The 26,242-nt window shown below is 35.3% G+C and overlaps 1 protein-coding gene across 1 annotated transcript in view; it reads right to left on the reverse strand.

The window, feature by feature from the left end:
- The window catches only part of LOC142345562 (uncharacterized), a 37,458-nt gene extending 18,091 nt beyond the window's left edge, over positions 1 to 19,367 (reverse strand). The window contains exons 1-3 of the mRNA XM_075397659.1: positions 18,907 to 19,367; positions 9,431 to 10,277; positions 7,531 to 8,177 (exon numbers count right to left, since the gene is read on the reverse strand). Coding sequence (XP_075253774.1) covers positions 7,531 to 8,177; positions 9,431 to 10,277; positions 18,907 to 19,240 — 1,828 coding nt within the window. The 5' untranslated portion in view covers positions 19,241 to 19,367. The remainder of the gene's footprint in view (positions 1 to 7,530; positions 8,178 to 9,430; positions 10,278 to 18,906) is intronic.
- Between the last annotated feature and the right edge of the window lie 6,875 nt (positions 19,368 to 26,242).

The raw sequence follows: 26,242 nt of genomic DNA on the forward strand, positions 1-26,242 counted from the left end.
GTTCAATTTAAGATCCAATTCGTCAAAAAAAAGCGTTAATTTAACGCTTGTTTGTAAATTGTAAAATTTTATCAAGTCCAAAGAAAACGTGAGAGAAATTTTTTATCCGTACTTATCTTTTAACCAAGTCTCTGATCATTTCATATACAATTGCAAGATTTGTCTCCATTTCTAATTTCTTTTCCAGATTATAAATACTGATGAAAATAAAACTCCACAAACGGAAAAAAAGTTTAGACTATTATGCTGAGCAATTTTTTTAATGAGCGAATTGTTTGGAAAAATTTTATTACAATTCAAACTTTATGCTTTTTTAACGACAATTATCAGAACACAGAATTCGGTGCTTTTGGCAATCCAAAACGATATATTTCGCTGAAATATTGAACTTCGTTATAATGAAAATTTCATTAACAGAAATCTCTAATTTTTCCATAATGATGATAAAAAATTCTATGATAAAAATTATCTTATGTCTTAAATGAAAAAATATTCGCTACAGTGGAACCAAAGGAAAAATATCTGATCTAATTGTTTTGAGTATTTGAAATTTTTTTGATTTTAACCAAAACTTGCATACGTGATAGCAACATCACATCAACAAGGTCTTATCGTTTGGTTTGACTCGAAAAAAAGTTCACTTAATTGTTCCCCATCTCTAGAACTTATGAAGAAAAATTTTGTTTTCTTGGCTCTTATCAAACCAATACAATCAATCCACCAAACGGAGCCTTAGATATCTTTCCTTAGATATCTTTCAAAGTTTATCAAGTTTTTCGTGCTTGTGCAGTAAAATACCTTCTATAGCCTAGCAAAATAATGTTTCTGGAAAACCATTCAAGTATTCTGAAATAGACTCTTTGAACTAAAACAAAAAGAGATAGGATTATAATAAATACATCATAAACAAAAAAATCATTTTCCAAAATTTGAAACTCGTAATAATGATGGTTTTGATGTCAAGATATTGCTCAAAAATTCACTTAGCAAGTTCAATTGATGTGATAACAGAGTAGTGTGAGGAATTTTTTGCCCATTGTTTTTGATTTCATTCCAAGAGTGTTAATTTTTGTGAACGAAAAAGAGAATAATTCTAACTTGTTTTCAACGCTTTTTCCGCTACCGGAACTATTTTGAGTATTAGTATTGTTTTCAACTATATATCTCACCGTGACTACTTACACGACAACAGAATCTATCTTTTCCGCAAATTGAAACGCTGAAAGTAACCTGAAACTTCAATATATAGAAAAAAAAGATTTAATCGACAGACGGCACTATGAACCTAAAATCATGTTTGACAATAAATAGTATTAAAATGCTCCCGTTTTCATTAGAAAACGCGATCATGATGCAACCAAAGAATTTTATTTGAACTATTAATTGTCACTTCTTTTAAAATGAATTTTTTTCAGCTTGATTAAAACATCACATCACCAAATGCTTTTGGTGTTTGACAAAAAATCATTGCAAAATTCAGTTAGTTATTTTTTTATCTCAAGAACTTATGAAGAACAATTGTTTTGTCTATTCGATCTAACAAATGCAATCAAAAAAAGGGAACTTCAAGTTTTTTATATGAATTTTGACCTAAATGTTCAATTTGTGTTCAATTTTATTTTTTAATAATGAATAGCATTGGGACTCAACTTTTTCGAAAACCTGTAACAGTAGAATTTATAGACATTTTGTTAGACACTCCTAACTAGACAGAAACTTGATTGTATTTTTTGGATCAAAGTCACGTTTACTAAATGATATCTTTTGAATGTGACCGATGGTCAAAAACATTTGACTTCCTTTTGAGAGCCAATGCGTTGGAAAGTTTCGTTTTTTTGCTTGGTTGTCAATTGTAAACTAGAACTAGTTTATCATGGCCATTAGAAAAGCAACATCAAATACTTAGCCTTGGTTATTTTTTAGCGGCGCCTATGATCATTTCATATAAATTTTAAATTTTGAAGATTTTCCCTGTTTATTTATAATTTCATTTCCAGATTATAAATACTAACTAAAATTAAGTCCAAAACGGCAAAAGATTAAGTTGTTATACTTAGCTTAATTACTTAGCTCAATAAGAGATTTATTAGGAGGATTATTATTAAAATTTATACACAGTGTTTTTCTATCGACTATCAACAGAACACAGAAATCGGTGCTTCCGGATATATGCCGCTGATATATGCTTCCGGCGGCATAATCCAAAAGGATATATACCGCTGAAAAACTGAATTTTGTTATTATGAAGATTTTATTAACAGATATCTTTTATTTTCCTTAATGAAGCTGAAAAAATTTCTGTGATATAATATATCTTATGTATTAAAGAAAAAACGGTCATGAAGGCGGAATCAAAGAAAATCATATAATCCAATATCTTTAAGTAATTGATTTTTTCGTTACTTGATTTTATCGTTTTGCTTAATTTAAACAAAGTTTACTATTTATTCCCCATCTCTGCCAAACGGAAACTTTAGACATATTTCAAAAATTACTAAAATTTTCAACTTGTGCAGTATAATACCTTCTATAGTTTAGCAAGATAATGGTTCTGAAAAATCAATCAAGTAAGCTGGGATAATCTGATTGAACTAAAACAAGAGGTATAGCAGGGAGCTTCTCTTGATCATTTTCCAACCCTAAAACAAATTGTACGAGAAAAAAATTAAAAGAAGCAATCTGGCTCAATATACACTGACAAAACTTTTTTCGTGCTTTTTTTAAATCTCATTTGCGGCAAACCGAATCTTCTCTAGGAAAAATTTCTGCGGTCAAACAAAATTTTCTTTATATGAAAAAAAGTTTAAAATTATCAAGTTTCATAGCTTGAACGCGGAAAAAATGATGGTTTTGATGTCAAAATGTTGCTCAAAAACTGATTTATCAAGCTAATTTCATCAGATCACAGAGATTTGCGACAAAAATCCAGTCTCTCGAAATTTATGAAAATTGTTTCTAAACAACTTCTACTGTCCATTAAGTTGAAGTTAGATTTTTTCCCTTTCGTTTTCTATTTAATTGCAATGGTGCAAATTTTCATGAACGACAATGAGACGTTCTGGAAATTTTATCAATCTGTTTTGTGAGCTTTTTATTCCACTAACGGAATCATTCTGACTAATATTATTGTTTTGATTATATTTTTCGCTTTGATTACTTGCTTGACATTGAATACCAAAGTTTTCGAAGCTTGACACGCTGAAACTTGCTTAAAACATGAAATTATCAGGAACCAAGAATTAATGCACAGTATAATTTTTTTGAAACTGAAAATGAGTTTTACAATAAATAGTAACAAAAGCTCCCGTTTTCTTTGACAAAAAGTTGATGATGATGCAACCAAAGATTTTTACCTGAACTATGAACGGTAATTCTTTAAATTTTTGTAAGATAAAAACTATCCAACATTAAAACAACTCCACACCGCAAAACCTCTTTATTGTAAAAAAACTATCGCAAGTTTTAATTAGTTATTTTCTATCTCTGGAAAAAAGACTTTGTTTCTTTTGCACTATTCGTTTGATTGAATTCAATCAACTAAAGGGAACCTTAAGATTTCTTTTGATTAACTTTTGCTCTATAATTCATTCAATAAAACATAAACCGACAAATGTCGGAAGAATTGCACTTGAACGACAGGCGAGGCAATTTAATTCATGGTCTTTAGTCTAGATCAATTTTTCTTTATGGGTGCAAAAAATTTTTAACCCCACCTGGATTCGAACCATTGACCTATCGAAGCATGGCCACCACTGCGCTATGAATTACATTATTTCGCTATGCTGCAACCGATTTTATATTAGCAACCTCGGAGCTCTAGAGATCCTTCAAAAATGATGAACGAAAGCGTGAAAAAGTCACTTGAGAAGTCAAAGAATAATCTCGAAGAAAACCGCGAAATTGTCAAGCAAAAAATTTATATAAAAAACATTGCAGGTAGAATGCCAGAAACGACTCGAATCGTCGTGCATTATAATCTCTAACCTAATCTTACCGAAATCAAAACAGGAGAAAAAAAAACAAAAGTAGCCACATTAACGTCTTTTAAAAATGCCGACAATTTTTTAGGTGCGGGGAGGTGGGGGAGCTACGTGGGTGGGTGGGAAGAGAAGTTGGGGAGGTGGGTACTGGTAGGTAATTTGGGGGGTAGGTGGGGGTAATTAGGTGAAGGGAGAGGGTAGTTTGGGGGGGTAGGGGTAGGTGGTGGGGGGAGTTGGGGCGGGGGGGGGGGGGGCTGTGATGGGGGGGGGGGGGGGGGGTAGGTAGGTGTTGGGGGAGTTTTGCGGTGTAGTTTAGATATTTAGGGGTGACTTCTATAGGAACAAAAAATATCAAAATGACCTCTTCACGTTGAACATTACCAGCAGTTCTTAATTACTTTATTTTACAAACGAAGCCACTTTTAAAGTCCAATGTTCGAAAACAGAAGTCAACAATCAAAAATGGAGGTAAGTTCTCAACCAGAAAGATGTCAAAATTCAAGTCATGAACAAACTTGCTTTCTGCTAAAAAACATAGCCGGTAGAATACCGGAAACGACTCGAATCGTCATGCATTATAATCTCTAACCTAACCTTACCAAAATCAGAACATCAAAATAGACAATAGAAAAAAACAAAAGTAGCCCAACAAACCACATTAAAGTGTTTTAAAAATACCGACAATTTTTTAGGCGCGGGGGAGCTAAGTGGGGTGGGTGGGTGGATAGGTTGGGGAGGTCGGGAGTCCTGAGGTAGTTGCGGGGGTAGCTAGGTGAAGGGAGGGGTAGGGGTAGGTGGGGGTAAGTTGGTAAGTTGGGTGGAGGGCTGCGGGGGCGGTTGGGGGTAGGTATGTGTCGGGGGTAGATGGGTGTTGGGGGTAGGTAGGTGGGTAGATAGGTTGGGGACGTGGTTAGTGCTGGGGTAGTTGCGGGGGTAGGTGGGGGGTAGCTAGGTGAAGGGAGGGGTTAGGGGTAGGTGGCGGGTAAGTTTGGGGGTGCGGTGGGGGGGGTGAAGGTGCGAGTGAGATGGGGGTAGGTAGGTGTTGGGAGGGGGTGTGGTAGATAGGTGGTGGGGGGTTGTGCGGTGTAGTTTAGACTTATATAAAAAAAATCTCAAAATGACATCTTCACCTTGAACATTACCAGCAGTTCCTAATTACTATACATTACAAACGAAGCTACTGTTAAAGTCCAATGTTCGAAAATAGAAGTCAACAATCAAAAACGGCGCTAAATGCTCGAAGAGAAAGAGGTCAAAAATCAAGTCATGAACGAACTGGCTTTCTGTTCAAAAAAATCTGTAGAATCTCAATACTCCCCTTCGAGTCGTAAAAAGACACACACGTTGACAATAATTGCTATGTTCAAGAGCAATTAATTATAGATAGATCAGGTTTTAGAAAACACCCTTCATGAATACTTGGAAAAAAGTATTGATCTAAATCACGCAGTATAACATGGATCACTTCTTGGTCTTCTCTTTGCTTGCGTATGTTTAAAGTAGAGTAAAAAAACAACTTGCTAAGCCTCTGATGTAACAACCAGTGAAATTTTCACAGTTCATCCAATTCGTCTTATCAGCTTTTCTTTTGCTTTTCGCTCTAAAACGAATTTGTTTGAAGACAAATGAACAAAAACATAAAAACATGACCAACTCACGTTGGGCGAATTGCTCTCAAATGACCGTCGAGCGGTTGGCTTCTCAGTACCTAGCCGTGGTTTACTTAAGCTTGGCTTTGGTTTGATTCGACCCCGCAACTCTTAGTTTTCTAGCCTTGTTAGCAAATAAATAAAAAAAAACTGATTCTAAAAATTTTGCAAATAATTGCAAAATTTAAAAGAAAAGCTTCCAGATTTCACGGTGAAAAAATTCAAAACTATTTTTTGGAAGTTATGTCAAGTAAGCCATCTGCAGGACTTCAAAAGCTTCGTTGGTCAGTAATGATCATTTAAAAAATTTCAAGATATTAAAATATTCAAAACCATTTCTTTATCTCAAGAGACTATCCAGTATCCCTATTTCAAGCTTTAAATAGTTTCACTGGCTAAAAAAATCCATAAACTTGGAACATGATAATAGTTTTCCAAAAATTTTGAAAATAAAACAATTTTTTCAAAAACTGCTAAAGTTGGAGTTAATAAAATATGGAAAACCATTCCATTAACTCTAGAAACTATGCGATAGCTTATCTTGAAACCTTGGAGGAGGTCCATAGGACCCTGGTGCTGAAAAAAATGATTAAAAAGTCAAAAAGATTCGAAAAACTTGAAAAATTGCGAATATTTCTAAATATTGATGATATTGAAATCTTGCAAAACATTCCATTACGTCTCGAAGCTATGCAGTAACTTATAATCAAACCCTAGAGGAGGTTATGTGGCTCTTGGGGCTGGAGAAGCGTGAAAAAATGACAAAAAATTTTAAAGAACTTGAAAATTGCAAGTTGCATAAAAAAACTGCTAAAACTCTTGATAATAAAAGTTGAAAACTAATCCATCGCCGAAAATTATTTTCCAGTAACTTATTATCAATCACTAACGCAGATCTTCTGTATGGCTGAATAATTACATTATATGTCCAAAAAATGCAACTTTTGTTTAAGAAAATGCTAAAATTTGTGGTGTTGAAATCTTGAAAAACATTCCATTACCTTTAGAAACTATACAGTAACATATTGTCAAACATTAGAGGAGGTTTCTTGGCTAAAAACCGATAAAAAATTTTAAAAATTTGAAAAAAAGCAATGAAAATATTGAAAACTTTTCCATGGCAAATAAAATTTTAATTGACCTATTATCAAACCCCTAAGGACGTTTTCTGGCCCCTACGTCTGGAAAGACGTGAATATTGAAAAATAAATGTCAAAAAAATAAAAAAAATTACATTTTTGTCAAAAGAAATGCTTAAATTTGTGTTGTTAAAATGTTGAAGCCATTCCACTACCACTAGAAACTATGCAGTAACCTACTACAAAAACCTAGAGGAGGTTACTTGGCACCTAGGACTGAAAGAACTCAAAAAGACAAAAATTTTGGTGGGCAACAGTGGAGTGGGGGCAACAGCGCGGCGGTGGGGGTGGGGCAAAAGTGGGGATGGATCAACAGTGGGGGTGTCTTCAACCTCTAAGAACCGCCCTTCAAACCATAATCATAAGTCTCCAAAACAGTTTGAGCTGAAAGAGAACTGAAAGCCTCTAAGAGAACTTAATGCCCGTTGGGAGCTGCCTGTTTATCCCGTTTTTGAGGACGAAAAATCAAAAGCTTCAGACGAAAAATCAGTCAAACAAAAAATTGCATAAAAAAGACCGACATACCAATATAATTGCTACAAACATCGTTTGAGATCAATTAATATGTTTAGGGGAGTAAAATATCATCGTCCTGCTAAATTTCAGGCCGGACCGTATTTATTGTAAAAATGATGTGTAAATTACGCATATGAAAGGTTACTGTTCTCCTTGACTCGAGTATTACAAAAATTTGGTGCACTGAAGGCCGTTAACATAATTTGAATGGCTCGACCTTTTTCTCGTCCAAAAATTTTGGCATACCTTTTTCTGTAGGGGACTTATTTTTTACAGATATCTCGTTCTGTTTGGCTCGCTCTGCTATTTCGTTCAACTGCTTTGATCTCAGTTCAACTTCAGTCTGAGATTTCAATTTCTCCAGCTCTTCTTGAAGCTTTTTGTTTTGTTTTGCGAAGTCGTTAGATATCCGTTTCTTCTCTTCTTCAAATGTCTTGCTTCTAGCTTCGTAGTCGGCTTCCAGTTTCTGCTTTTCTTTATCGTGAGTATTTTTCAAAGCTTGTTGCTGCTTCTCAAGAGTGTCAATTTGTTGGCGAAGTTTGTGATCAGTTTCGCCTTGTTGTTGAAATTTCCTCATCAATGTCTCTTGCTGTTCTTGTAGACTTTTCAGTTGGTTCTCAAAGAAAACTTGTCTGGCATCACTTTCTTTCTTCATCGCGTGTTTCATTTCGTCCTGTTCTTGATCTTTCTGGTTGAGTTTGAGGTCAAGTTTTAATTTTAAATCCGATTCTTTTTGCTGATAATTTGACTCGAATTCTTTCTTTTGAGACATGAGGACAGCTAGTTGCTCTAGATGCCTTTTTTCCATTTCTTGCCGTTCTTTCAGCCTTTCTTTTCTGTCTTCCTCTCTCTGTCGCTCAAACTCCTGCTTCATCAGAATGCGATCTTTTTCTCTAAAAAAGTACCCAAAAAAGTGCAAACATTTCAAACAGCTTGAACATTTAAAACGGAATAAATACAGGATAACTTCATACAATATGGGCAAATAACATAACTTCTATACCATAGAGGCAAAACAACTGCCAAAACACCAAAAATTATGTGAAAATAAAAACATACCCGGCAGATTGCCGGAAAATAGCCGCCGTTGATTCCCATAACCACGAGTGTGATTGAAAGAAAAAAAAGTAATAAAAAAATGATTTTTGTAGAAAAACAATTTTAAGATGCAAACTATTTTGATGTCATTGTGTTGTTGAACATACTCCTGGTACATAAGCTAGTATCAATGCCAATAAGCATTAGAGATGGTAACTAAAACCTATAAGAAAAAAGTTCGAGTAACGGGAATTTAAAACTGGGCTTTATAGGTTTATCCCGTATCTATTTCTGATTTTGTTTTTGATACTGACTCTTCATTTTGAATTGCTTTGCTGCGCAACTGGTACCTATAAGCACTTTTAGCAGAATGAAAGAGAGTGAAATTAGCCTAGAGAATTCAAAAAGATTTCACGCAAAATATTGAACAAGCTGTGAACTAAGGTAAAACGAAATCTATTATTCGACGAAGCAAAAAAGCATAGCAGTTTCAACATAATTCAAGCATAATTCAAGGAATTTTCATTCACTAAACAAACAAAAAAGACATTGAAGGGATTATGAAAGAATTGGGAAGCTCATTTCTAAAAAAAAGTCAGATCAAAAAATTTAAAAAAGCAGAAAATCAATGTCAAAATGCCGCATGTGAACAAACAACAACTAGCGAGAAAAAGACATTTGGTTCAAACAAAAAACTAGGCCTAGAACGAACAATGAGTGAATTGAGAAAACCAATTAGAAAAAACAGCCAATCCAAACAATCGAAAAAAACGCTAAAATCAAAATGAAATTGCCACATGTGAACAAAAAACCACCAGCGAGACAGCGAATTTTTGAAAAAATTTCACGCCGCTCCACTTCCTGTTTTGGCGTTAGCAAAATCACTACTCCAATTTGACTTCAAAAATCATAAAAATGTGTGAACAAATCTTAAAAAAGACAGCGCCCCTATGCAATTCGAATTCTTTGAATTGTAAAAAAATTAGGAGTGTTGTAATATTCGGCTGAGAAGCTGAGGCGGCTATTAATTATTCAATTCTTCGTTACATTCTTGCTTGTTCTTTGTCCTCAAAATGAGAAGTTAAAATTAAAAGGCTGAAAAGTCCACCTTTCTTCCTTATCTTTCTCCCTCTGTTTTTGAGCCTCCAGCAACTGTGTTTGTTGGTCGGCAATCATCTTTTTCAGTTTGGCGTGTTCTGTTTCCACATTTTGAACCGAAACAGTCTCCAACCGGGGTGCCTTTTTCATCATATCCCACAATGTTGAAAGGGAATTATCGAAACACTTTTTCTCTTCCTGGACATCAAGTCGATACCAAGCGTCAGTCAGCAGATATATGAGCCCATTTCCGTTGGGAAATCTTTTTTCTACACTTTTGAGGTATTTTTCGGCCATTTCTGCATCTGTCATCTTACTACTTCTTGCCCTACGGGCCACATTACTTTCGTCCATCGTCAAACGAGAAAATATGACGACAACTTGTTTCCAAAATTGGTTTCCAAACATTTCCTCAAAAATTCTGATCATTCCAACCAAAGAGCCGTCAAGACGCGGATTTTGTCCATTGACCACAATCGCGAAAAGGTTCACATAATCACAATTCTCTCTCAATTTGATGACCAAATCTGAAATGATACCTGCGTCCTCGTCATTGTCTGGGTCACTGAAGCCAATCGAATCAATTATACTGATAGGACGTTCTCTGTCTCCGTTAAAAAGAATGTTGCCAAACTGGGTTGTTTTCGTGCAAGACTCAGCTCCGCCGGACACTGGAAACCAATCAGACTCTGGGTCTAGACCAGCTATTACGTTACAAAGGGTGCTTTTGCCTGTACCCGTTTTTCCAATCACCAACAGTTTCTTACGTCCATTTGCTTTTACATTGTCAACAAGCTCGAAACCTTTCGGCCCTCTTTTCAAAGTCCTGCAATCTCCGCCAGCTGATGATTCAGGCTCTAAAAATACGTTTTTTAGTTAATTGCATCACTATTTTGTGATGATTTTCCATGTCTCTCATCCTTTTTCGTGAGTCTATTTCAAATGTTTCATTGAGAAGTACAACCGTAAAACTTTAAGTACAGTGAAAGCCTCGCTGTTTCTTTTGTGAAACAAAGAAATCTTGTAATACCACTTTTGTCCTAAAACGAAAGGGACAAGCACCAGAAAAAATTGGATGACACAGTGAGGAAAAGTCCTTTTTCTGACAAAAAGGACATAGGCATCCTTTGCGCGCATTCGATGTAAAAATAAATAAAAAATTTAGACGTTTTGGTTTGCTTCAATAACCAAATTTAAAAAACTTAAACTTTTAGTAAGACTAGTAAAACTTCAGATTTCAAGAAATCAGTGTTGATTCCCATATTTTCGAATGAAAGCCGATGCTAATTAAGTTATGATGTGAACTGAGAGGAAATGAGCTTATACTTAGTGAAATATTTCTTTAAAAGAAAAGTTTATAGTTTTTGACAAGGGAAGCCGACAAATAAAAGTCTTTACCGTATTGCAAAGGAATGCTCTTCTTTCTCAATTCAACGCATAAAAAACTGTTCACCTAAAAAATGAACGGCAAAAGATATATGAGAAAGTTCTGACTCAAAAGACAAAATTATTCAAATAAGAAAACAACTTTAACTTCGAAGAAAAAGAATTAAACACAGATCAATAAATTAGTCCGATTAAGTCTCAAAGATCGCTAAATTTTGCTTGGCATCAAAATAATATCCATAATTTTGTTTTTAAAAAATTGCCAGTGAATCTATATACTTAGATACTTGCGTAAAAATAATTTTTAGCATGGCTCTGAAAAACTGTCAGTTGCTGTTTTCCTTTCTGTTATTTGCAACTTAACCTTCTCGTGAATGATTTGAGAACAAATTAAATGGAATCATCTCACATAAATGCACATAAACTTAAACAAGGCGCTTAAAATGAATTGAAAATTTGTTAGATGACAAAAAACGTTTGTTTCTTGTGATTAAAAAACTAACCTTTCAGTTAGACCGGTAAAAAATTTTTAGAACTTTTGCTGTTAGAAGTTTTTATAGCAGTTAGAGCATTGCGAATGTCTATGATTTTGAAAGACATGTATAGAAAATTTTTTTCAGAAGCTTCAGGAAATGGAGTTGAAGAAATTAAGAAACCAGAAACTTTGAAAACTTCAAGATTTCAAGAAATCAGTGTTGATTCTCATATTTTCAAATGAAAGCCGATGCTTACTAAGTTTTGATGTTAACTGAGAAGAATGAGGTAATACTTAGTGAACCGATCGATTAAAAGAACAGTTAATCGGTTTTGTCAGGGAAAGCTGACAAATACAGATTTTTATCGTATTGCAAAGCAATGCTCTTCTTTCTCAAAGCTCTTTTAACGTTTCTCTTCAACGCATATAAAATTATTCATCTAAAAAACGAACGGCAGAAAATTTTAGAGAATATTGTGTATCAGAAGACAAAATTTTTGAACTAAAAATACAACTTTAACTTCAATGAAAAGAATTAATAAAGCACAGAAATTTATTTCGATTAATTCTATTCTGAAAGACCGCTAAATTTTGTTTGCATCAAAAGAATTTCCATCGAAAATTTATTTTTAAAAAAATGTCATTGCATCTATATGTTTAGATACTTGCTTAATGATAATTTTTTTAGCATGGCCCTGTGAAATAGTCAGTTGCCGGTTTCCTCTTTGTTATTTGCAATCAACCCTTTTCATGAACGATTTGAGAAGAAATTTGTTCGAATCAGCTCACATAAATGCACATAAACTTAAACAAGGCGCTTAAAATGGATTGAAAATTTGTTAGATGACAAAAAAACGCTTGTTTCTTGTGATTAATGAATTAAGCTTCAGTTAGACAGGTAAAAAAAAAGAAATGTAAAAATAAAGAACTTTGACTGTTGTAAGTTTTGATAGCAGTTAGAGCATTGCAAATGTCTATAAATTGGATAGACATGTTTAGAAAACTTTTGAGAGAAACTTCAGGAATTGAAGTTGAAGAAATTAAGAAACGAGAAACTTTGAAAAAATTAAGATTTCAAGAAATCAGCGTTGATTCTCATATTTTCAAATGATAGCGGATGCTAACTAAGTTATGATGTTATTTGAGAAGAAATGAGGTAATACTTAGTGCAACGTTCCTTTAAAAGAAGAGTTTATCGGTTATGGTAGTGAAAGCTGACAAATACAGGTTTTTATCGTATTGTAAAGACATGCTCTTTTTTTCTGAAAGCTTTTAAACGTTCCCATTCAGCGCATAAAAATTGTTCATCTAAAAATTGAGTGCAAAAGATTTCTGTATCAAAATAAAAAATTATTCAAATAAGAATGAAACTTTAATTTCATGGAAAAAAAGTTCAACAAAACTCAGAAATTTAGTCCGATTAATTCTCAAAGACATGTAGATTTTTTGGGATTAAAATAATGTCCTGTAAAAAATTATTTTTAAATAAAAATTGCCATTTCATCTATATATTTACAAGCCTGCTTATGAAATTTTTTCAGCATGGCTCTTAGAAACAGTCAGTTGCCGGTTTCCTCTTTGTTATTTGCAACTTACCCTTTTCGTGAATGATTTGAGAAGAAATTTATTCGAATCAGCTCACAAAAATGCACACAAGCTTATACAAAGTGCTTAAAGTGGATTAAAATTTTGTTAGATGACCAAAAACGCCTATTTCTTGTACTTATTGTAAAAAGAGTTCGGGTGAGATAAGAGAAAATATCAGGCCCGAAATTTGATTCTATATGAATATATGTGTTTTTTCAGTGTATTCTGTTCAAAAAATTCAATGAAAAACTAGCCAAACAAAAATTTCTTCAAGATATAATCGGGCGCAAAGACTACTGTCTCATTGACAGCCACTGTATTTTTGAGAACAAAAGTGCCATGATATAACGTTAAAAACACATGCTGATTGTGAGGAGTTTAAATAACAGCAACTGATACATAATTAAAAAGCTTTAGACAAACTATAAACAAACTTACTTTTTCTACGAAAGTAACTAAAGAAGTTTTCGGTTTAATGCCTTTATTTAATCTAACCTAAGTACTCTTTGTTGCATTTTTAATAAACCAAATGAAAAAAACTCAACAAAATTGCTCAACTGAATCTCACATGGGCTTACAAAACGCAGTTTTGCAACAAACTATTTAAAATTAGATCATTTCTAAAGCATCTCACTCAACTGGGTGTTCTTTTCGAAATAACAAATTTTGGAGATCCTACTGAGCCAAAATTGACAGCTTAGACCAATTCTACGTTTTCAACACAAAACAATAAGTATTATTTAGAGGTCTTTTGTTTATATGGTCCTATCTGGTCCCATAAAAAAATTATTTGCCTTTTTTTCAATCAAAATCTTTTGATCAGACCCTTGAGATATACGATACTGCCCGAAAACAATCGGGAAGTTCCCAAATTCCATTTCTCGTTAGTACACTAAAAACTGTGTCGCACTATGTTTTCAAGGCGCTGGATATAATGATTTTAAAACTCTCTGTATGTGCTTCAAAAAAACAAATTGCCGCACGTTATGAAACAAACCTCATAATTGTAAAAATGTTTTTCTTTTTAAAAAAAATTGATTGCCTTTTTCAGGATTCAAAAAAAAACCTGATGCTGATATTAGGGTTGTTGTGACTTTCTAGGATGAATCATCTGTTTTGCCACATCTTTATCTGCCTCAAGGGGCATGTCGTACTTTACCTAATTACCGTCGGCTCAATTAATGATTTAAGATTGTTACCAATTGCTGCTCTGGTTTTACTTTCAGTTGATAAGACGATCAGATCCCTATTCATGTATGGACACCAGCATTGTGTAGCTAGTGCCTGGAAATGGATACACGGGTTTAGCTTTTTTAATTTGGCTTCGTTATTAGTTAGCATGCAGTCATGCACCTCTTTGAGGACTGCATCTTTGCTTGTTAGGGACGATATCAAAGATTTTCTAAACACTTTTCCTATTATATTGTGAAAATTAGGTTTAATGCGGAGTGGGTGTGATTGGTGTGCTGATGTTCGAGGATGCCGCTGGAGAGTTTGGTGTGATGGATGTAGAGGATGGATCCGCTGTGCGGGATGAGTCACAGAATCGAACTCTAGTAATCCGCTTCTGAGTGGGCATATTGATTTTTTTATTGAGCTGAAGTTAGTTTGAGCATTATTTTGAAAAGAATTGAAATATGAATTTGAGATATATTTAGTCGACTGATTTTGAGAGTGGGATTGGGCAAAAGCACTGATTTTACTCTAGGTGGTTGAATTTTGAAAATCTGCTTTTACGGTCTATTAATTAGCGGCAAATTAGGCTCATAAAATTGTGTTTCTCGCCCAGCGGAGTAATCTACATTCTGAACATGGGAGAGAATGCGTGAAAAGAGGTGGATTTTGCTTAGCGAGTGGAGTGTTAATTGGTTTTTGCGACGTGGGGTAGGTTTGCATATTTAGAATTGTTTACCTTATAGTTGGTATTTACTAAAAGATATCGCTCTGCGTTGACAAATGAAATTCATGCGCGTGTAATTGAGTCACAAGTGTGCTAATTGTATATATTGAATTCATGATAGTTTCACTGTTAATTATGATACGCGGCACGGGATTATATGTTTCTAACAAACTGTGTAAATGAGGTGCAGATTGATTGAAGTTAATTTTAGGGAGCTTGCGAAAGCAGAAATTAATTCAAGTTTTGCAACAATAAAATCCTACAACAAGTAGAAACTTTTTTAGCTTTCTGGTTTTGGTACCAAGATATGTAATTGACCAGGCCCATTTTAGCACCTGGCATATGTTCATTTTCAAACTGATAAGGTAAAAATCTATCTACCTAACGAGTGAGGCGGCTATTGTATGACTTGCTTTAACGATTTTCTTTTAAGTTTGAGAGAGGAGCTCTGCCATCTGTGATAAGTTTAATTTGAATTGCTTACCGTACAAATAGTTTTTCAAGTGTTCAATAGACCAAAATACATCTATTAGTTCTAAACAAATGACACTATATCTCTGTTGACAAGATTACAAAAATCTAGAAATGAAAGCAATCGGTTTCCAACCGCCTACGGTTAATTTCTCAAGGACAGCGGCTATGGAGCAGGATGCATCAAAATTGACCTGCGTTTTGAGTTGCGGGTTGCATTGGCAATTTTTAGTTTCACTCGCAATGCGAATTTTTATTTCAAGGAAACAGTTTTCATGTGATTCAGTCTCCATTAATATAGTAGATTATTTCAATAATGGCCGTATCGGAAGACTAAGTTGTGCAAGATTGGGAATGAAATTGCGTATGTAATGTTCTGAACCAAGAAAAGATCGACGTTCTGTTAGTGTTTTTGGTGCTTCAAAAGACAAGATTGTAGAAGTTTTTTTATTCAGTCGAAGATATAATTGATTGAGAAATGTAATAACTCAGCCAATGGCTTTTCGGAAGATTTAGCAAATTGGCATTTCGTAAGATTAATTCAAAGGTTTTTTTCATCCAATCTTTTTAGACAGTTTAATACATATTTTTTATGATCTTCTTCTGATCCTTTGCTAACAATTAGAATATAGTCGAGGATGAAGTATGTATTTTTAATTTTGAAATCTGTACGTGCTTGTCATATCACCGCTTGTTATACTTGAAATTACAATTTTTAGCTGTGTCAGGGTCTAAGTCTAAATGTATCCATATTTCAGGTCTAATATGAAGAAATGTGTGGTGCATTGCGACGCGGGATCGGTAATCTGTTGAGATATGGATTCGATTAGCGTATCGATGTACGGCATTTGGAATTCGTTTTTGTGAATCGCTTGATAGAGAATTTTTAAATCAAGTGCAGATTTTATTGACTGGTATATTTTAACAGTAAACACAATTGGTGCAATGAAATATTTGTTGGAGCAATTTGTAAGTTTCATTATGTGTTTTTCATCAAGCAATTTTTAATTTCAGTATATACATTATTTTGCAAATTAAAGGATATGCGTCTCCCTTTTTGATGTCGCGGTTGAAAGTTTTTGTGAAAACTAGATTTTTCTGCGTTATTTTTTTGATCGTCCAATTCGAGTTTTTAAATGGAGGAGTTGTTAGGCCTTCCCTTTAAATGTGGATTGAGGTAAAATATTGTTTATTTGGTTACCTTCTAGCGAGAAAGATTGTGCAACTGCAAGTCCTAACTGATCACAGACTTAAAGACCGATGAGTGGTTTGCGGCCGTCGGCAACGACTGTGACGGCTGAAGTATGCCGGTCATTGCCAGTTACGGGTGTTTGGATTTCATCCTCAATTTGGATCGGTTCGTTTGAGAATGCTCGCAATTTTGATTTGAGGTTCTATTTTTTGAGCTCGTTATGAATTGTAGCCACGATGTTATCATCGCCCCTACTATAGTTGGATTCGTATAGTTTCGACGATGATTGGAGGAACTTGAGGGAGTCCTCTAGATGAGGTTCCTCATCTAAGGTGTTCACTGGTTTCTGATTCTTTTGTTGACGACATGCTTTAGCGAATTGGTGTAAAAAACCACAAAATTTTTTAAGTTTTACCTTTTGCGATGCATTTTTTCCGGTGATTAGGAAGCCAATTTCGTCCACAAATTGAATAATAGAGAGATGTGTGCAGTTGTCTTGCTTATGGAAACTGTTGGAAAGAGACCAATTCGATGAGCGGTTGCTGGGTGGATACTGAATTGCATTTACGCTGGCCGGAGTCAAGGTCTTGTTGTGTGCTTGAAATTGGAGCTCATTTCGCAACCCAATTTCAAAATTTATTGCTAGCTCTGGCACTTTCCTCGGCTCCACTTTCCGTCTGAGGAGTTCTTTTTCTATTCCGGAGTCAATTGGACTGGTGATGAAAACGTCTCTGATACCGGATTGTTCCTTCATCTCGAAGTCGGAATCGTTGGTCAATTCATTGAGTTTTCAATATAAATGCTAGACAATTCTCCCCGGAGTTGCTTTGTGATGAGGATAACGTATCTGTCAAGTGATGTTTCTTGGTCTGACGAACGCGTCTTCTACGATTTTCAAATAATTCGGAAGTTGTGAGGGTGTCGATCATTATTTGAGGACCCTTGCTGTTGAGAATTCTGCGTTCCTGTACGCAGATGCTCAGATAAAAAGGAAGACTGTCTAACGGTCAGCAAGTGACCAAGGTTTATCTCTGCACATTATGCCGAATTCGATGCGTCTTTGTCATTTGTTTTACCAATTCATCTTTGTTGTTCCTTTCAGGCATTGCGTTCATGTCCTGATTGCGCTGAAGATCCAACGATCGTTTCTTCGTATATCGATTCCGAGGGAAGTTCTACTATATGGGGTTTCGGGCCGCGAAGTGTGTGGAGGATGATGTTTTCCTGGGCTAGTTTATACTTAACCCTCCAATTTTCCCAACGTAGAGGAGAGTCGGGTGTAGGCTTATCCCAGAAGGCGTCGATTCCCAGTGCAGTTCTTTGTTGGCTGGTTGCGCCATGTCGTACTTCACTTAATTACCATCGGCTTTGCCAAGCGAAGACAAACTTTTAATTACAGTTGGATTTCGCTAGGCAGAAGGCGTGCTAGATTCTATACTCGATTTTGCGGAGCGGAATCAAAGAGATTGAAGCAGGTGACCCTGAGTTAATGAATAAAAAGAATAAAAGTGGTTGTCAACCAATGAAATTAGGTGAACAGATATGTCTAATCACGAAGCGGAAAATAACAATCAACTGATTAAAGGCAACTGATTAAAGGAGGTGCAATAAGGATGACGGGTAAAATTGAAATAAAAACTAAATAATAACATCGCACTAAATTTTACTGCACTAAATAAAATGAACAATTAATGATGAATATACAGGTATCATAGGGCTGTTTGATTTACCGAATTCCTGCTAAACTATAGCTTTCTGTCACTTGTTCCCTTCTCTTACCTAATTCTTTTGTTCATTTCTCGTACCTAAATACAGCTGCGTTTCAGTGCCGGGCCAATACAAAAGCATTTTCTCATCATTAATGAATCGTAGACTGATTCATGTCACTTTTATGACTCGTCAAACTTGCGTTCAGACTGATTTTACAATGGTCAGACTTAGGTCAAGTGCAAAAAAAAATTCTGCAAGCTCTCCTTTTCCCTTGGCGTTTGCTCTCCTTTCTGCTTCAACATAATTGTTGAAAGTGTGTCTTTTTGCGGCATTTTTATACGCTTGAAAGAAGCAAATTGCAAGCGAGAAAGCGAGCTTGTAAAAATGTAATACATGGAAGACTTGCATTTCCCATGATTTACACTTGGAGTTCCGCACGGGTTGTCCAAACATACAAAAAAACTAAGCAAACTCTGATCTTAGCCAACTTTGATCATAACAGCTCCCCGCGATAGAACATTTAAGGTTTAACATATAAGACAAAGCTGTGTTTGAACTTGAATAGGTTTTAGGATTCAAGTATGGTCTTTGCATATTTAGTAGGAAACATATATGTTCTCTTTTTGATTGGTGCGAAACGATGAAAAAACAAAAGTTCTACTTTGTAAGACAGAGTTAAAACTCTATTACTGCAGGTTTAATTATTGGTTAGTTTGATTAGATAGTTGTTTACATCTTTTAATTTGTTAACAAAAATCATTTTACCTCGCGAAGTTGATGGTCCATTTTCATTCCTCTCTTCACCAATTGTATCGAGTGGAAAAGCTAGATCGTATTCCGTTTTCTCCCGCATATCTGCCTTTTTGAAGTCTTTTTTATCAAACATATCTGGCAGCTGAAACCCACAATTTGCAACCAAACATTTTCCTTTCTGTAGTACTTCTTCCGCGCACTTTCTGCCTGAGTCGGGTCCACATACCCTATGCCCGCAACCCAGTTTTACTGGTTGTTCGAAGGGTTCGTAGCATCCACTACACCACAACTGTTTCTCAGTGGTGAAGACATGAGTTTGGTATTTAGATTGAGCGCCACCGCCCATTTTGCACGCTGTTATTTAATAAAATAAACTAGCAAAATAAACTTATATGAACAGATACATTCGATAAAATAAAGAGTTTTCGTTCTCAGCACAAAAGTGCTCCGCAAAATGGTTTTTCAAACATGCTTCGCTATGAAAACACAGCACGTTAGCTCAAATAATGTATGAAAAATCTGTATAAATTTTGTCATTGCTTTTTTCGGCGGCTAAAAAATGTTGCATAATAGTCATTAAAACGAAAATAATTTTTGAACGACTAATTTTGTTCACGAGTTTGTAACTATGGTGTATTCACGACTATTAAGAATATAATTAAGCTTTAAAAGTGAGCTTTTCGAATTGAACGTATCGAATCTTATCAAGAATTTGAAAACAGATAATAGCCCAAAATCTGGCAATAAATCTGGCCCAAAATATAACTCTACTCCACGTTGTGCATGCGACAGAGAAGCGAAAGTATAAATTTTGAAGCCTCTAACAGCTAGGTATTTGAGACGTTGATAATCAAATTTGAAAGGTTTCTGGATAATAAATAATCTTATCTCATAAATCGAATCACTGACACAAAAATTAGACCATTAAAAATATTAGTATTCTATATTTTAAAGGCGGTTGATTAAGTAGCACAAATAATAGCATTGCATAGCTTGCACAGCTTCAAAGTGGGAAAAAAGGAAAAAATAATCAGAACAGAATCAGTTATAACAGAATCAATTGTACTGATTCCAACGTATGTTTTGAAACTTTAAAAGACCCGGAGAACCCTTATAAGATCCCAAAATTATTGCTTCGAAAATAATGTTTCAGCAGAAATCACATGAAACCATTAGCCCTAAGTCTCCTTATACTGAATCAAGAACGGAAAACATGGGAGCCATTTTTTTTGAAAATTATGTACCATGATTCGCTTCAGTCCCAAGTTTCGGGGCTAATGCGGACACAAAAATTTTTGGCGCTAGCGCCCCCAGCCCCATATAGCCGAAATTTATGTATGAAATTTATGTATGAAATTTATTTATGAAATTTATGTATGAAATTTATGAAAGCCTATAGGCACCGCCCAAAAATTAATGTTTTGCTCCCTTCTGAAAAAGGTTATTTAATTTTCTTAAGATAGTTTCTTGTATAATACATCAACAACCATATATGCAACAATTTTTGAAAAAAAAAATATAGTATTACACCCCGTTACACAGCTCGTAATTATTAAAAACGCAATAACAAAAGGTTTTTGGCTGATGTTTACATTATATGCAGTGACTTAATGCTATGCACATATTACTTTCAAACTTCCGCTCTAATAGTATTTTCTAAATTCCAATTCATACGTATACATGCACATGCGTAATATACTCAAATGCGTCCCAGGTTGAGGTCCAGACCCAAATTATCTCTGATCAGACTTTCCAGGCCCAAAAGACCTCTGATCAGACTTTCCAGACACACAAAAGGTCTCTGATCAGACTTTTCAGACCGAAGGTGTTCTGATCAGACCATCCTCAGACCATGGCCCAGACTCAAATTCAGACCATTGCCCAGACCTTAATCAGACCTTGATCAGACTCAAGTGCGCTCGAAGAAGTTATGATCAGACCCAGTTGCGCTTTCAACCAGTTATGATCAGACTGAAGTGCGCTCGCAACCAGTTCTGATCAGACTGAAGTGCGCTCGAATTAGTCTGATCAGAAAAAAAATTCACTTATGAAAAAATCTCTTAGTTTTGCTCTTAGTTAATATAATCTTTTCATAAAACTGATGTTTGCAGGATTTAGTTCATCTAAGGAAAATTCGATTATAAAAGTATTGCTAAAGGAAACGAAACCCAACTGTTGAGAACCAATTTTTATGTAGTTACAGTTTAGTGTATATTTCTGACTCAATGGATGAGTTTAGACAGCTTTCCATATGAAACATCGTGGTCTCCAGTTGATCAAAGTTTCTTCTCGAGGGGACCGGCCACTGCCATCAGCTGGATTACTTTTTTCTGATCAGAGCTATCGGAATTATGATGGGTCTCTGATCAGAACGCTGCTTTGTGGCTGCCTCTTGGCAGGGCCAACATCTCTCAGTTACAAAAACAAAAAAATTGAAAAAAATAATGCGCTCGAAATGGTCCCTGATCAGACCCAATTGCGTTCGAACACCTTTCTGATCAGACCCAAGTGCGCCCGAAGAGGTTATGATCAGACCCAATTGCGGTCGAAGTCGCCTCTGATCAGACAAAAGTGCGCTCGAAGAGGTTATGATCAGAACCAATTGCTCTCGCGGTCGGCTCTGATTGGACACAAGTGCGCCGAATCCGCCTATGATCAGACTTTTCAGACCAAATCGACCTATGATCAGACCATCTCCAGAACTTCGTCCAGACTGTAGTGCCCTCGAACTTCCTTCCAAACCCTGTAACTTTGGTCTGAGAACACACGGGTGTGCGCTCGACTGGGTCTGATCATAAAAAATTTTGGGTCTGGACCTCGAACTGGGGTACAATGTTCAAACCTATACAAATGGGGGAAGTCCAATTTACTGGGGGGCGGGAGGGGGCGCTCGCGGAAAATATCCAAAATTTTCTGTAAAGTCAATATTCATAAATTGTAATTTGGGATATTGCTTCTCCAATTAGTGAACCGCAGATGGGCATTCTGAGTAACCAAAAAACGGCCAGAGTACTTCAAACCTTTAATACAGTACAATTTTCTAAGTTTGACATTGCGATGCTTTTTTGATTTCGCATAGAGCCTCCTTGTGATGATTAGTAGCCATAAGTATTTTTATTTACGGTATTTGACAATTTTCGGTTTCATAGATAAAGAGCTGCCAGTGCATCTCCAACAGAGCGCAATGCTGTTGAGAACCAATTTTATATAGTGTATAGTTTAGTGTATATTTCTGACTCAATGGAAGAGTTTAGACAGCTTTCCATATGAAACATTGTGTTCTCCAGTTGATCAAAGTTTCTTCTCGAGGGGACCGGCCACTGCCATCAGCTGGATTACTTTTTTCTGATCAGAGCTATCGGAATTATGATGGGTCTCTGATCAGAACGCTGCTTTGTGGCTGCCTCTTGGCAGAGCCAACATCTCTCAGTTACAAAAACAAAAAAATGAAAACAATAATGCGCTCGAAATGGTCCCTGATCAGACGCAATTGCGTTCGAAAACTTTTCTGATCAGACCCAAGTTCGCTCGAAGAGGTTTTGATCAGACCCAATTGCGCTCGAATTCGGCTCTGATCGGACACAAGTGCGCCGAATCCGCCTATGATCAGACTTTTCGGACCAAATCGACCTATGATCAGACCATCTCCAGAATTTCGTCCAGACTGTAGTGCCCTCGAACTTCCTTCCAAACCCTGTAACTTTGGTCTGGGAACACACGGGTGTGCGCTCGACTGGGTCTGATCATAAACAATTTTGGGTCTTGACCTCGAACTGGGGTACAATGTTCAAACCTATACAAATGGGGGAAGTCCAATTTACTGGGGAGTGGGAGGGGGCGCTAGCGGAAAATATCCAAAATTTTCTGTAAAGTCAATTTTCATAAATTGTAATTTGTGATACGGCTTCTCCAATTAGTAAAACGCAGATGGGCATTCTGAGTAACCAAAAAACGGCCAGAGTACTTCAAACTTTTAATACAGTAATATTTTCTAAGTTTGAAATTGCGATGTTTTTTTAATTTCTCATAGAGCCTCCTTGTGATGATTAGGAGCCATAAGTATTTTTATTTACGGTAGTTGACAATTTTCGGTTTCATAGATAAAGAGCTGCCAGTGCATCTCCAACAGAGCGCAATGCTAGCACTCTCCAAAATGCTATTGTTCTCAAAATGACAAATACAGAGATCAGTCTTTATTTTTCGATATTTGAGGGCATTTCGAAAAAACGTAACTTTTGCATTGGGAGGAAAATTAAACGGAGATAAAAATATGACAAACTCGACATTGACCTATTGTAGAACACAGAAAAAAATTTTTTTCATTTATCAAATTTCAGCAAAATTTTCTTTATTGTAAGAGAAGAAAAGAGTTGTCTGAACTGCCTGAATATCAAATCTAAACCATAAGGCAGTTTTGAACGAAAATCTCCATGTGGGGCTTAGTATGAATATTGAGATATAAAATTTTCATCTTGTACCAGGGGCCCAAAATCATCTCTGCTGGCCATTTTTTGTTGCTTTCCTTGAATTTGAAAATCTAGTTTGCATTTTTTAATATGTGCATGTGCGGCTTTGTATGAATAATGGGGTTTAAAAATTTTCATCTTGCACCAGGGGCCCAAAATCATCTCTGCTGGCCAATTTTTTTGCATTCCTCGAATTTAAAAATCATCTCTGCTGCCCAAAATCATCTCTACTGGCCAATTTTTTCGCTTTCCTCGAATTTAAAAATCTAGTTTGCATTTTTTAATATGTGCATGTGCGGCTTAGTATGAATAATGAGGTTTAAAAATTTTCATCTTGTACCAGGGGCCCAAAATCATCTCTGCTGGCCAATTTTTTTGCTTTCCTCGAATTTAAAAATCATCTCTGCTGCCCAAATGCATCTCTGCTGGCCAATTTTTTTTGCTTTCCTCGAATTTAAAAATCATCTCTGCTGCCCAAAATCATCTCTGCTGGCCAATTTTTTTGCTTTCCTCGAATTTAAAAATCATCTCTGCTGCCCAAATGCATCTCTGCTGGCCAATTTTTTTTGCTTTCCTCGAATTTAAAAATCATCTCTGCTGCCCAAAATCATCTCTGCTGACCATTTTTTTTGCTGTCCTTGAATTCAAAAATCTAGTTTGCATTTTTTTCAAACTTTTTTTCAAATAAATCTTGAAAATGTTTGCTTGCTTTATCCAAATTACTATCGGAACCTGACAGAAAAGCAAGGCAGCAGACAGAACTGCTATATCTTGCAATAGCGATTTATTTATTTCAAATTTGATTTCAAATTTGGCTTTGCAATAGCGATTTATTTATTTCAAACTTGGTTTTGAGAAATATGGACAATGATTCGCTTCAGTTTTAAGTTTTCGGGTCTACTGCGGATAAAGAAAATGTTCCTAAAGCCAATTTACTTAAATTATAATTTGGCTTATGGCTTCTCCAATAAGCAAACCGGATATGGGCATTCTGTGTAACCTTAAAAGGGCCAAAAGTACTTCATTTGAATACAGTAGTAGTATATAGAGGGACCGAGCTGCCCGGGGGGTGACGACCCACATGTATTAAGATTGGTTATAGCAATTGTAACTTATTTAGGTCATCTTTGAATTAGTGAGACAATGTATAAAGATAGGTAATATATTTTACATGTATTAACATTAGAGTTATTGGAACAACGTATAAAGATAGGTTATAGATTATACATGTATTAAGATTTGATTTTTGACAGTAATGTATAAAGATAGGTAATAGATTTTACATGTATTAACATTAGAGTTAAGAGAACAACCTATAAAGATATATAATAGGTTTTACATGTATTAAGATTGGATTTTTGACAATAATGTATAAAGATAGGTAATCGATTTTACATGTATCAGGATTGATTACATATTACCAATTTGCTAATGAATCATCGATACTTGTAATATTGACATTTGTTATCTAACTGTAGGCGAACATAAATAGAGATTATTTCTAACTAAATCATCGCGTTGAGTACATTATCTGATTAATATTCTACATTGTTATATTATACCAATGTACGAAGATAGCTAATAGGTTACAAGTAACTGGAGTAGTACTTGGCACACGTATTGTGACTGATAAAGACAGTGAGTCTTCTAGTCGCTGATGAGTCATCGAATCTTGTTATAACATGTTAAGATTTTCAACTGTGGTTACTATTGTGTATCATATCTGGTTATGGTGGGATAGTAAAATGCTATAAAAACGCCCTAATTATAGATATTATTAGACATTTAAAATTTTGTTTTAACTAGTTCAAGACCTTCAATTTCTAAAAAAAATCCTCGTACTTACAATTAAAGACGTCAATATAAATTTTGTGTCACTAGCAGCACATAAAAAGAGGAAAATATAATATCGATAGGATGATTCCTTTTGCTAACAGAAAATCAAATTAGGCAATCTGAACTCTGGGGCAACGAGAAGCAAAATGAATCAGAGAAGACTTCTAAAGGTTCGGTAAGATCATAGTTTATAATTGATTTCCTTAAAAGGAAATTTCGTGAATCTAGCCAGAAAATAATGCTAAAAAGGAAACGGGAAAGATGGTTGTCCAATCAGATTGCTAGAGCAATATGTTAAGAATTCCGAGAACATTCCAGAATACGGTTACTGTTTATCAGCGGGAAAGTGTTGAATAAGAAGCTTATTCATTATCTAGGGTTTACACTGAACTCACCCAAGAAATTGAGGAATCTGCTTAGAAAGAACTATGCTAGCTCAACTCCGAAAAGAAGACTAAAATTATGCTGAAAATCTGCTGTTATTTCTATCTATTAGTTTCAACGAAAACAACGACTGGGACTAATTATACAATACACTTACTAGGTTGACAAATTAATATCACAATCTTATCAAGTGTTCAAAAGAGATCAAATTAGATAGATTAAAAGTTCTGGAAGCAAATAGATTGTCAGTTTAGATCAGTAAAGGTTTTGTGTGAATTCCATCTCTATCCACAATTCGTTTCGGGTAGAAATATGAAAGTCCCCTTTTAGTCTGTTCATAGGTGAAAACCCGATGATTTACGGTTTTGAACCCTCTGTTAGTTGAGGATACATTTACTGCATCATCCAGGACTCTTCTGTACTTCTGTGACGGTCCATTACTGTTTTCTTCCAGAACATTCTTGTTGAGTCCTTTGCTGCTGAACTTAGTTTTGTTCGTTAATGAATTATAACAGCAATATGTCTTGCTACATAAACATAGCATTTCGGTACACCGAAACTCCTCCTTGAATAAACCAGGTTCACGCTTGTCATGCTTCATATGTTCATGACAGCAAGTTCTTGGAAAAAAATTGCACGTACTGTCAGCGCGAAAAGTTTCT

Source organism: Convolutriloba macropyga, chromosome 9 (genome assembly GCF_964194025.1).
Source record: "Convolutriloba macropyga chromosome 9, txConMacr16.3, whole genome shotgun sequence".
Classification (NCBI taxonomy): Eukaryota; Metazoa; Xenacoelomorpha; order Acoela; family Convolutidae; genus Convolutriloba; species Convolutriloba macropyga.